Below are 13,025 nucleotides of genomic sequence, written 5' to 3' on the forward strand. Positions count from 1 at the left end.
ACTTAAGCCTGCTGTTGCCAAGAACCCGAAAATATTAGATTTCTACACGGTAAAAGCTAAAACGAAATAAAATAAGACGTAGATACCTAATACCTATCTTGAAACTTGTACATATATGTATTTTCAAAACAGTTTGCCAGTGAATACATAGATTTTTGTACCCATTAAAATCCAGCATTGATATTCAACACACAATATACAAAACATACATAACGCTACTATAACTAAAGCATAAAGATTCGGCACTAATATTTTAGTTCCCACAACCGGAGGAACTAAGGAGGCTAAATTTACAACGCCCAGGAGGTGGGTTCACGAGAAATTACCTCAGATCCCAGTAATTGATAAGCGGAAACGAAGAAATCGTTCTGCGAATATTTCTCTCACCTTTGTATAATATGTATTATGTACCATATTTTTACCAATTATGAAGTTAAAAGTGATTATATAGTGAAATGTGTGAATATAATTTGGCTGGCAATTAATTGACATAGCAATTTTCTTTGATATTTTTTAGAATTTTTGGATATTGAGATTTTATAGTAGGTACCTAAACGATATATTTATAAGGTAACATTGTAAAAGTATTATTGTTGCTGGTAGTTCTTTGAAAAAATCTTTTCAGAGATACTAGCAAGCACTTCTTTGGCAACTTTATAGCACGTTTTGATAATTCATAATGCCCATATTTAATATAAAATACTAGTTTATAATCAAAACGAATTGCCATGGTAATAAATAGATATTATTTATATACAAAACCTGGATCTTTTAGCAAATGTAAAACAAAAGTACCAGGGGAGCATGCACAAAAAGAAGTTATCTGGCACGCCACAAGCAAGACCCCCGCCTTTCCACACCCCACGCCAATATCATTCAAGGAATGGCTCTTAGGGCTACCCTTAGTATTTTATGCCTATAAATATAGAATACAGTATACATGGCATTTGGAAAATACATAGAAATTAGATATTTCAGAGTGTTATTTGATAGGTAAAGGTATTTTTTTAGTATTAATAAACATTTATTTTACTATAACTGACCACTGTTTTTATAGGTATAAAAGAATTAATTATAATTACGTATCCAGAATATATAATTTAATATAACTGTCTATATCTCAGTTTAGTTAATATAAGTATCATAATAACATTTTCAACCCTAGTCGACAATTTAAGGCAAGCAAAGACAAGGTTCGCGCCTCACGTCAAAGTGAAATGGAAAAAGGTAGCGCCAACTGTCGACCCCAGCACCTTACATAATATACTTGAATGTGTGAATAGTTCCAAATAACATTTCTTTTGCGAGAGTATCTAACTGTTTGTGAATATAGATAGAGTGTTATAGTTTTTAAATCTGCAAGGTTGGATAAGAATAGACAGTGATGTTGAACTGAGTTTTAAAACACTTAAAATTTTTCTATATATTTTTTCCTGTATCAATATATATTATTTTCACTGCGATAATGCTTTATATCTTAGTGCTTTGTATGCCTTTATATACACAATAGATATTTTGATACGGAAATAAGGAAATACGCAATTAGCAATTGTATTAATGTTTTTATCAATTCAATACTGGGATAATAGTATTTATTTTTTGTAAAAAGTGACACTGCCAAATTGTTCCAATATTTAATCGCTTTTGCTGCAGAAAGTTATGACCATTTCACAGCACATACGGCATACCTCGCTTGTGTTCTTCAGTGGGTCGGTTCAGCTGTGGTGGTAGTGGGGCCGGTATCGCAGGCGCTGCAGGAGCGGTTGGCAGCCCGGGGTACCACCAGCCCGTGGCCGCCTGGCCGTTGAACATCCTTAGCTTCTCGTAGACGCTGTCGTTTTGCGCTGATGCTGCCTGTTCTTTCTGGGACGCGAGGTTCCGGAGCACGCGGTTTATTGATGATACCTAAAGACAGTATGTAGTTGTTTAGTTTTGGTGAAGAAGGAAAAGTAGGTAGTTTACTGTACATAACCGGCGATGCCAATGTGTAATATTATTAGTCGATTTGGTGTATAGTCTTATAGCTATGATGTCTTTATTATATCGATATTTAGTTAGCGTAATGTAGTATGAAACAGTTTGTACCATGTACAGATTAGAGAAGTAAATAAACTTTTAAATATGAATTATCGGTTGTTTTATTTCATAAGAAATGGCACACGAATCAATTTTAATAGGTACATAACTAGTAAATATTTTATTTACATTTTCTATTAATCGCTGCACATAATATACATTACCATATACATATTCTAAAGACAAAAGCTCCCCACCGCCATCTATTAGAAACCAGTAAACAACTATTAATAGGAAACAAATTGCTATCCACCCTAACTTGTACGTGTAATTTAAAATTTAATATGATTACTAAATTCCAATCGGGAGGCTCAAAGGGACACAGATTAGGGCATCCCTCCCTCACCCCGCACCCCTTCAGGGCCTAAAAACCCCAATATCCATCTACTTTCGGCGAAAAAGCACGCATGCGTAAAAACCTGAGTCACGAATGTAACCTATGTATATAGCAGAGATATAGAGTACTAGATAGGGTTATATTTATTTATATAAAACAAATGTTCTGTGACATCTAGAGAGGGAATAAGTTATAACACAAACGCACAACATGTTTTAATTTAATATTATTCAATAAGACCTTCTTAATATTATATCTAGACTATTAAAAACTATTAATTATACTGAAATCGTTAAAAGGATGAGATAAGAAGGAATAATGTAGAGTTCATTGCTTCGTACTTCCTTTAAAATTAAATATTGATAACTGATAAGGCACGAATCCTTGCGGCTTCTAGTTTATTTATAATCTATGGTCTATATATTATAGAGAACTATGTACGTATAGACACCGCGGGGCGTCCCTGGATGATAATATCTATGTTTTTCCGTTGCTATTGGTAATGGTGAAATATTTTTCCCTATAAAAGAAAGGTTTGATAAAATAGGATTTATTGCGAAACTGTGTAACATGAAAGGAATAAGAAGCTCTTAAACTGAAGTAGTATTTTGAATAAAATAAAAGGATAAGTTTATTGTAAGATAATACCAACACTTTAGGTACTAAGGGTACTAAGTAGAATAAATGTTTGGATGTAACTTTTATATCGTTTTATACGAATAACATTCGATTTAAAACTGAAAACAATTCGAAATTTAAACGCATTATATCTAACAGAATCGAAAAATCGTAAAAGGTATATTTGGTTAACCTGAAAAATATCTCTGTAAAAAAGTAGATAACGAAACAAAACTCCTAAATTCATACACTATATTACATAGATAGTGTAAGGAAAATCGTAATTAACCAGTTTATCTTAATGGCAATCAAAATGGCGTCCATATTGGACCAAATGTAACACCGGTGTGCTAATCCTGTGTTTCACTAATGGACGCACCTTTCCGAACATCGAGGTATTTACTGAATTTTGATTTCGGTATTCTAATTGTATAAATATTTTCAGTCTTGTGCTAATTGTATATTTTCAATACAAATGTACCAATTTTAGATTTTAACGCTAAGTTATCAAAAACTATGTTTGCTAATGGTAGAGTAGGTAGTTTTGTTTTTGTCGGGAGCTTGAGTTTCGTGGAAATTTATAGAAAGGATAAAAAATATTGATAGGTACTTATAGGTACGATATTATTTGGCATGTTCACTTTGTTACTAGTTTGCTTGATTAATATTCTAAATTCAAAGGATTAGGAGAGAAAATGTTAATAGATTAAAATAAAAAATAACAGATACGATATGCATTTATTTTTTAAATAAGTATTTTTTTATTAGACTAAAGCCGTGAGAACTATTCAAAATAACTTGACAAAATCTAGTCAATGAAAAGGTCAAGATTTAATGCTGATTGACTTATTGCACGCCTCATAAGCGAAGCGTTGAGGTGGGTACTACTGTCACTTCGCGCAAAACATCTGATTTTTCAAATTTAAAATGTCTTTATGTATCATACATTGCACTTGTAAGATAATACATACACACACATATTAATCCATCAGTCCTCGGAATCACAGACACAATAGAAAATCTATTGTGTCGCGCCCCGATCGGGCCTTACGGTGGTCAATGGGTTAAGAAAAAACACTATTTTTAACGTTCATGATATTTTTGATGTCATTTTTTTTATTTAAACTAGTTAAAAAACAGTTTAAAAAAGTTCTGTCTTGGACGTCCGTGTGTCTGTATGTGCGGATCCTTTTTCTTGTTAACACGATAGCGACCAAAATACTTTACTAATCGAGTCTTTTTTTTTTCTCTTACGCTTGAGTATGCTCAGGAATAGAACCCTTTCATTTTTCAGGGTCTGATTCGATGTGGTTTAATTGTTATTAAATAATAATTAATAAATATTTATTAAAAAAAAATTATGAGGCGTGCACTTTTGGATTTTCCAAATTATTTATTTTTATGTTCGTATAAAAATAAACACTAATATATTTTAATACTTAGAAATATGAATGAATGAGGTTCTTATCATAAACATTTTGTAGACATAGCAATTGGAATTAGAATTAAAATATAATTATGTTAAAAATATTACAATAATTATATTACAGGAATAATAAAGTAGGTATAATATTGGCAGAAGTCATATTACATACTTAATGCATAATGTTTTGAACAATTAAAAATGTCTAATATCAAGAAATCTGTCTAAGTCTATACGTTAAATATTTACTTATAATTTAATCAAGTATAAAATACAATTAAAATGTTAATGCTCTAATCCTAATCCTTCTCGAAAATTCAAATTCGATTTTTGAAATAACAAATAAGAGAAGCATTTCAAACGTGTTTTGCATCTGACAGCTCAATGGCCAATCAGATAGAAACGCGTGCTCCTATTCGAAATTTAAATTTAAATTCCAATAGGAGAAAAACTGTAAAATCTTTGAATAATAATTGATTGTTAAATTGGATTTGTTTATGGAATAAAAATAGATACTTACTTCAAAGCTTGTAAAACAAATATATGGCAGTAAAAAGCAGAATTTAAATTTAGTATGTTTGTAATTTGCTTTCATGTTATTTACGTTATTATTTTTTACATTTCTTATTTTAAAATCTGTTTGAATTAAAAAGTCTCAAATAGTAAGCTTTATTAGTATGGCGGTTACGTCCTTACAAAACTAAAGTGAGCACATTAGTATCCACTGATGTATGCTATTAAAAAGTAAAAACTTTCGTAGGGCGTAAAGGGGAATTTGAAAGGGGCCTGAGTTTTCAAATATTTATACTTCGTTTAATGTTTTAGAAATATTAATATGATTTATTACATGCCGTTAAAATATAAAAATGTATTTTTTTGTATGAAAATTTGATGTAGAGCTTTATAGTTTACAGTAGTAAGAGTGTCAAATATTAAATTGCCTATTGGCTCATTTTTTTCATTCATTTTACCTCGGATATGTGTCCTTGTGATTTTGTTCATTTATCTACTTGGATTTTTTATAAATGTCGCTAATAATGAAGTGTTTTAACCACTATTATTAAAACTCCCATACTAAAGCCTAAAAAACTAATTTGAGCACTTCCCTGCCACTAGCTGTATTGTAATAACTTTAAATTTAATTAAATATTAATGAAATCGTGAGGTGAAGCCTAAAATCTCTCAACTACCGAAATTATGAGACGTTCTGAAATCAGATACTTTAACTGACAAATAATTAGAGAAGCACAATATTAAATTACACATATATCTAAGAATTCTTCGATTAACATGACGATTAAATTTATCCTGTAAACATTATAATTTCTATAGGTATGTTATTAATATAAAAAAATAATAAACAGATAAAAAATAAAAAAAGCAAACGTGTAACGGAATTTCGCAAAGTAGGTATAGAATTACAGCACGGCACGCAAGTCGTAACCGCCCAAATATGATGAAAAACAACAATATTTATCCATCACAATAACGAGGAATGAATGAAAGCTATTTAAGGAAGTGTTTGGAACACGCAACTAGCTGTAAATAGTCACAATATTAGTATATAAACTAAGTATGAAGGAAAACATGAACAATGTAGAGTCTTTAAAACCTGTAGAGATTATTAATAATGGCCTATTTTGCGTGTCTCTATCATCAAATTCGAATACAAACTTGATTGCTGTAATTCATGATTTCATTGCTAACTTATAAATTAGTCCGAATTAACAGCTATGACGTCAATTTAAGGCGCTATTATAGGATAGCCTTAGCTGAACCAAAACATTCTTAGATTCCTGAACGCACACCGTGTAAACCACCCTTAACAGACCCGTACGTTCCTACGTCACGGTGACAGTTGACAGGTGTCAGTGGACGCGCGCGCGCATCATTACCGCGGACACGGCGATAGATCATCTCGTTGATATCGTGATAGATCCGCCAATATAGGTGGTCCTAACACGTGAGAACAAAAGGCCCTGTCGCCTATTAGAGTCTGTCTTGTAAATTATCGATAGGCCTGTTAAGTAAATCGGACGTGAAATTAACAAGGACTGTGTGTTCGATATTTTGTGGTGTAGGATATTATACCACATTATACCTACAACCTGATCACTTTTAATGATCCTGATTTTTTATATTCATTCATTAACCATATTATATAAGTGTATTTTAGGTGCCAAGCTAGCGCATAGAGTTTATAAAAATGAAGTTTCCACAGCTTAGAAATTGATGCCTTTTCCAGTTATAAAGGTTGCCTATGCTAGAGTGTATAACCATAACCAAATATACAAGTCTATTTTTAATACACTCAGCTACAGACAGTAAAGGACAACCTCCCCAAAATAACAAAAGAAATGAAAGCGACAAAAAGCTTTTTCAGTATCAAAAACGTAGCGCCATTATGCCGAACGAAAATTCCGTAAGGGTCGCGACCCTTGGAATTAGAATTACTATTACCTACATTGGCATTATCTATAAACATTTTAACGTACGCTTAACCCGCGGAGACCCAAGTTCGGTTCCCGGCGGGTAAGGGTGCGGTAAGTTGGGGGTTTGATTCCCTCAGGACGCACAGATTGGATAGTTTGGCTGTGGTTTTTAGCTCTTTATGACTGTTAAATTGTTATTTAGATAATGTTATATCGTTTATTGGGAGGTTATTGGTGGAAGCGATGTTAGTGTCGAATTGTACAGCTACGTGTAAATTGTAATAGGCAAAGATTCTAATTTGCTGAAAGTAGATTAAGTATTTTTTATAATACATATAAGAAAATATGTTAATTGAATTTTCGTTGTTTCATATGAACTTAAAATTCCAGTACCTATAATGACTACTTACTCTATTAAATTTTATCTCTATTACATTTTATAAATTGTAAAATGTAAAGTATCTATACATAATTGCATACAAAATTTGATAAAAAGCCTTTATTTTCAATGAAATGTGGTCAATTTACATTGAATGTATTTGTATTTGTAGGATTTCGATCATTTGAAGCTTTGCTGTGTGTCTAGAAATTATGTAAATAGCTATCTAACAAATAAACTGGACAGGCAAATACGTAAATTACCTCTATAGATCAGATAAAGTACTGTTATCAAAGGTTATCAACTTATCACTCAAACCAGTACTTAGGTACATCTATTGCATAACTCCCCGCGTCCGCCCCGGCTTCGCCCGTGGTACATATTTACGTTTTCTCTACATGAAAAACGATCCTCGTACTTCAAGGAATATAATAAAAAAAGAATTATCGAAATCGGTTCAGCCGTTCTCGAGTTATGCGCTTACCAACACATTTTGCGATTCATTTTTATATATAAGACTAGCGGTCCGCCCCGGCTTCGCCCGTGGTACATATTTACGTTTTCTCTACATGAAAAACCATCCTCGTACTTCAAGGAATATAATAAAAAAAGAATTATCGAAATCGGTTCAGCCGTTCTCGAGTTATGCGCTTACCAACACATTTTGCGATTCATTTTTATATATAAGATTAGGTATCTATATTGCGCTATTTCACTTACAAAATGTGTAGAAATGTATTGTACCAATATTCAAATTTAATATCTATATGTACTTGGTTGATTGATCATCACCACCATAAAACAAATGTAATAGTCTTTTAGTTACCTATAATTGGGAGTAGGTACATAACTACTTATATAATAGATGCAAAAATACTGTACGTAGTATCTATCTGTAGGATTACTTCAGGTCTTTGGTATATAGGACCTCCTTCATGCGTTCGTTTGTCCCACAAAACCTACCAAAGGGCCGTAACATCGTCATCGTCTTATAGTGATCTAATTACCGTGCGTGCCGAAACGCGGGTCAGCTAACATGAAGCCCCCGAACTGCGGCGCGGTAGTTCGGAGGTGTCGTGTTCCAACATCGACCGGTACTTGATTTTGGAGTCATTTGTGACGTGACGTATAGTGGTGTAAGTCTATGGTGAGGATTCTTATCTGTTAGCTATAATATGTTGTTATAGTGTGTTCTCTACATGAAAAATCTATGGTTGATGTCGTAGAACAATGTTTAGAGTTGAATAATTTTAATCTCTATGTTACCTACAGTAAAAATGTAAAATATGTAGATTAAAACGTGGATTAGTTTTAGTGAAAAAAATCTCTTCTTAGGCAGTGAAACCTTAATTAGAGCAGACATCCAGCAATTTATTCCAGCATGCAAATCGTCTTAAACAAATGAAATGCTAAAATAATTATTTGCTCCAAACACCATCGAAGCCCATCACCATACTTCAAACGCTCGCCATTTTCATAAATATTCCTAGAGTCTGGACTTAACCATCAATTCCTATGCCATAAGCAGTTGACGTTAATCCGGTGAATGAGAGGGGAAAACAACTCGACGGTTACTTATGAAGAATTACTATGGGTGTGAGCGGGACAACAGATGTTTTGTGCACTCACGCGTGAAACGTGGCATTATAGTGCGGAACGCGGGAAGAAAAATGACGTATGTTTTCACTTCAATGAGTTTAATGCAATGAAGGTCTCGTATCAAATTATTTTTTTATCGCAAAAAAGCTGTTAAGTTTCACTTTGTACAATTAATCTGTTGCACAATCATTTTAAATACAGATATCTTATACAAGGTTTTTATTTATTAATTATTTAGTAATGTGTTTAAATATATTAGACCTCGATCCCGTTTATTTATAGTTACATAAAAGAGACACAGAATTCGTTTTTAAAAACTAATGAATTAATGCATGTTTGGCAAGAAATATTTATATTTATTATTCAAATAGACACACGATATGTAAATTGTAAATGCGCTCTTTCCACAAAACGATATCACACCACCACAATGTTTCTCAACCTAAAACGTTCAAAATAAATCGTCTGTCAATTTATAACACATGCAAATACCTAGACGTACACCTAAATCACGGAGGTAAGTACATACGCCACTCTTCTGCCGCGCCGCAATCGATTGTTCGTTATTTTTGTTCGCTCTCAGTTGGTAAGAAACATCACGCCCATTCGACCGTTATGACTACGAAACGCAACTGACAATAAATACCTATCTCTTTCTGACGTACGTGTAAATGCATCTATCCGTTCATCTATTTGCCCAGTCGTGCGGGTGCGTACGACAGTTATAAAAATAGCCCCTTTGGCGCCGAATCTTCTTGCTGAGGGTTGAGGGCTTCAATTTTGCCTCTCGTTATAGCCTATAGGTGAACGTGTAATATACGAAATTATTGTAGAGGTGTGGTTTGTATTAGCTTTGTGTGCACGGATAGCTTTAGATCGATGTGTGCGTTTTAAATTTTCGATTTGATGTAGTTGATGAGTAATATTTTATTGTTACTGACAATAAAATTGTAATAGAAATTGAATGTGGTTAATTGTTAGTTAATTTTATAATTGCATAAAATGAAATAAAAAGCATGAAACAATTAACACAATTCGCGTCCAAGTTAATTGCGATTGAAATATAAATGACGCCGACAACGATCGCAAAACGCATCCTTTCTCGAAATTATCTCTTCAAAAATAACCGACAAAAATGGAACATCGATTTTAATTATGCGATAAAATATGTTGATCCGTACGAAAAATATTGCGTACTCGTATAAAGCCATGCGAAGTGACATGGCGGCTAATCGAACGAGACATCGGGACATCTGCCGTGAACAAAAAATATAAAGGCCGCTATTCGACAATATTGTAATTTTTTTCGCCGAAATTGGACCAATTTTTCGTTAATCGTGCCGAAGTTTTGAAACGTGTGTCATTGTGATCTTACGCACTGCGTGGGAGGGTTTTGTTTGGCCCAATTATAGTTTTGAATGAAGTGTTTTTATCTGTTTGTGTAAATTAGTTAACTTGTTTTGGAGCGCGGTTTATTAATTTAAATAGATAGTAGTTTGTTTTTTGTTGTTTTAGGCTCAATTAGGTTTAACATTGTTTTTAATGATCATTGAGCACTTCTTTAATTAATAAGGTGCGAAGTTAAACTGTTGGAAAGTATTGTAACAGGCAAATTATTAGGTAGGTACCTAAGGAGTAATATTCGCATCAGTTATAGGAAATCAAATTATCGATAATTTTATTGTACCTAGAAGGTACCTAGGTACAATTAGGTACTTAGTTGAAATAATAGATTAGCTTTTCATAGCAATTTTGACATTAATAAAACTTGAAAAAGACCCCATAACATTGAAAAAAATCTGTATAAGATCCATTATTTTTTTCACTAGGCAATAATATTTCCAAAGAAAAGAAATATCACCGAGTTTATTAACTTTGCAATTTATTTGTCAAATAAAACGGCTGTCATCGTGAATTTATGAACTTCTCTATAATAGACATCGATTTGTATAGATAGCAAAAACTCAACAGAAATCATAAGGCCGCGTGTAGAATGGTCAGTGCCGTCAAAAGGCCGAATACAATAGTCCCGCTTCGAAATACCAAACATATGCTCCTAACCAGAAATTTTATGTCGCAAAATTGGATTAAAAGGCACATTGTTAAGTCTCTGACCGGCTTATTTGAAGGGCGTTACAATACACCTAGGAATTTAATTAAATTCATCGTGTTTTGACATCATTCAATTGGCTATCTATTATTGACGTGTCAAGGTGGACGAGTCTTATGTTTGAATTTCAAGATGTGCAGTATTGTGAAATGATATTATTAATTCTACCATACATTGTCAATATTGTTTAGTCTGTGTATCTAGGAATATCTATAAAGTAAAAGTAGATACTTGTAGAACAAGAAAATAGATAGGTAAATGTTTGATGTGTTATATAATATGAGATGTGCGTTGAGGGTTATTGTGTGTGAGTTATCAATATGTTGAGTCAAATTATGTACCTAAAAATTAAAAGTAATATAAAAGATACTCACACTAGGAATATTGTCGTTATTGCACACGTTTTCACTCAGCAGACGATCTCTTATTTCCCACGCGAAGATCGACGGGCACTCCCGCTTGTAATCAGCTATCTTCTGGACCACGGGGGTCGTGGCGACCCTGGGCTTGGAGCCGCCGATCGCGCGGGGCTTGATCGACCCCGTCTCGTAATACCTGACCAAAACAATAGTATGAACTTAGCATTGGAACGCATGTACCGATTTTAGGCCGATTTCGAACTACGCTCAAAATAAAGATTAGCTCAGGCTAGCGGTCGCCTGCTGGTAAGCGACCACCGCTGAACATTAGCAGAGGTAGGCCCTTTGCAAATGAATTGCCAGCTATAGCAGATAAAGGATAGAGAAAGGATTGATAAAAAATAAAGGAATGGTGAAAGAAAAGGATATATGTCTCTGGAATTCTCCTCAATTAGTACGCGAATCGGCCGATTTATACATAAATCGGTCCATGCGTTCCTGTATGTTAGAATTTGGTTAGTAATGAATAAAATTAGTTTCAACCTTAAGGCCAGTGGCTTAGCGCCGAAGGTTGCTCGAGGTACGAACTCCGTCTCGTACCTGATTGTAGAAATTATACCCTTTTAATATATTATCCTCCTAAGGACCAAGCTAAAAAAATCCTATTCTGCATTACCACCCATTGTTCTCACCTGAGTACATAAAAATACAACAGACCTGCCACCCAATGGTATTTTTTTGTTTTTTTTATTGTTAGAGTTAAAATTTACTTGTGGGATTTTTTATCTGTGTAAAATATAGCTTATAGAATACATTTCTGAAAAAAAAAACTCGTTTTATTTTGTTCCCATGTGATCACATCAGACCTAAGTGAATCCAAAAATTTTTTTATTAAAATTAGGTTTGCTTGTAGATTTTTTTATTTACTTATGTTATAACATATGAGATCATACAATAACCTCTAAAAAGTATACAAAAGAATTAAAAACAGTTTTTCTTAAATTCTAAATGTGTAAGTTTACTACATATTAGGTAATAAAATATCTAAACTATCTGAACATATGTTAAAAAAAGAAATAAAAACATTGGAAGTACAATATTAGGAACTTGAAATATCAATGAGCTAACTAAAATCGATTTGGAAACAAATGGTGGGTCTCCTAAGTCTTCATCACTAGGAATAAAATCTCCGTCAGTTGGCTAGGAAATCGATGATATTATAATCGTCACGAATAACTGAAAAAATAAGGAAGATAACTGTTTATTTTGATTGCAATAGTAATTCCTGTTGACAGTTTAAATAAATTATAATCATAAAACAGGACAATTATACTCAAAATTACTGTAAAACAACAAAATAAATTATTAACTAATTAAATGTTTTATAGTCATTGACTACCAATGTCTTCAACTGAGTACAAAAAAAATGAAAATAATGTTGTAAGTAACGACCAATGTTCTCACATGATCACATAAAAATTATCCGTGAATTTAAAAAATACAATATGAATTGTTTCGTTAAATTTAATTAAAATACGTTCCTGTACTGTTTTTACTATTTATTTTTCAATACCAAATGAAAATCAAGTGAGAGATTAATATGATAATTAACGATTTAACTTACCTCTGTTACGTTGACCAGCCATTTTAAAAACTTGAACTAAAGTATTTTAAAATTCTGTGATTGGATAA

General features: G+C 32.8%; 1 protein-coding gene across 2 annotated transcripts in view; it reads right to left on the minus strand.

Moving 5' to 3' along the window:
• The window catches only part of LOC149897198 (paired box protein Pax-6-like), a 43,538-nt gene that overhangs the window by 20,146 nt on the left and 10,367 nt on the right, over window positions 1-13,025 (minus strand). The window contains exons 3-5 of one of the 2 annotated variants that reach the window (XM_090116687.1): window positions 11,877-11,933; window positions 11,349-11,529; window positions 1,689-1,905 (exon numbers count right to left, since the gene is read on the minus strand). In XM_090116687.1, coding sequence (XP_089972813.1) covers window positions 1,689-1,905; window positions 11,349-11,529; window positions 11,877-11,933 — 455 coding nt within the window. The remainder of the gene's footprint in view (window positions 1-1,688; window positions 1,906-11,348; window positions 11,530-11,876; window positions 11,934-13,025) is intronic. The other variant, XM_090116688.1, reaches the window with a different exon arrangement.

The sequence above is a fragment of the Colias eurytheme genome, chromosome 26, assembly GCF_061535395.1.
Source record: "Colias eurytheme isolate Ceu_HAF_F1 chromosome 26, ilColEury1 Martin Lab GWU primary, whole genome shotgun sequence".
Lineage (NCBI taxonomy): Eukaryota > Metazoa > Arthropoda > Insecta > Lepidoptera > Pieridae > Colias > Colias eurytheme.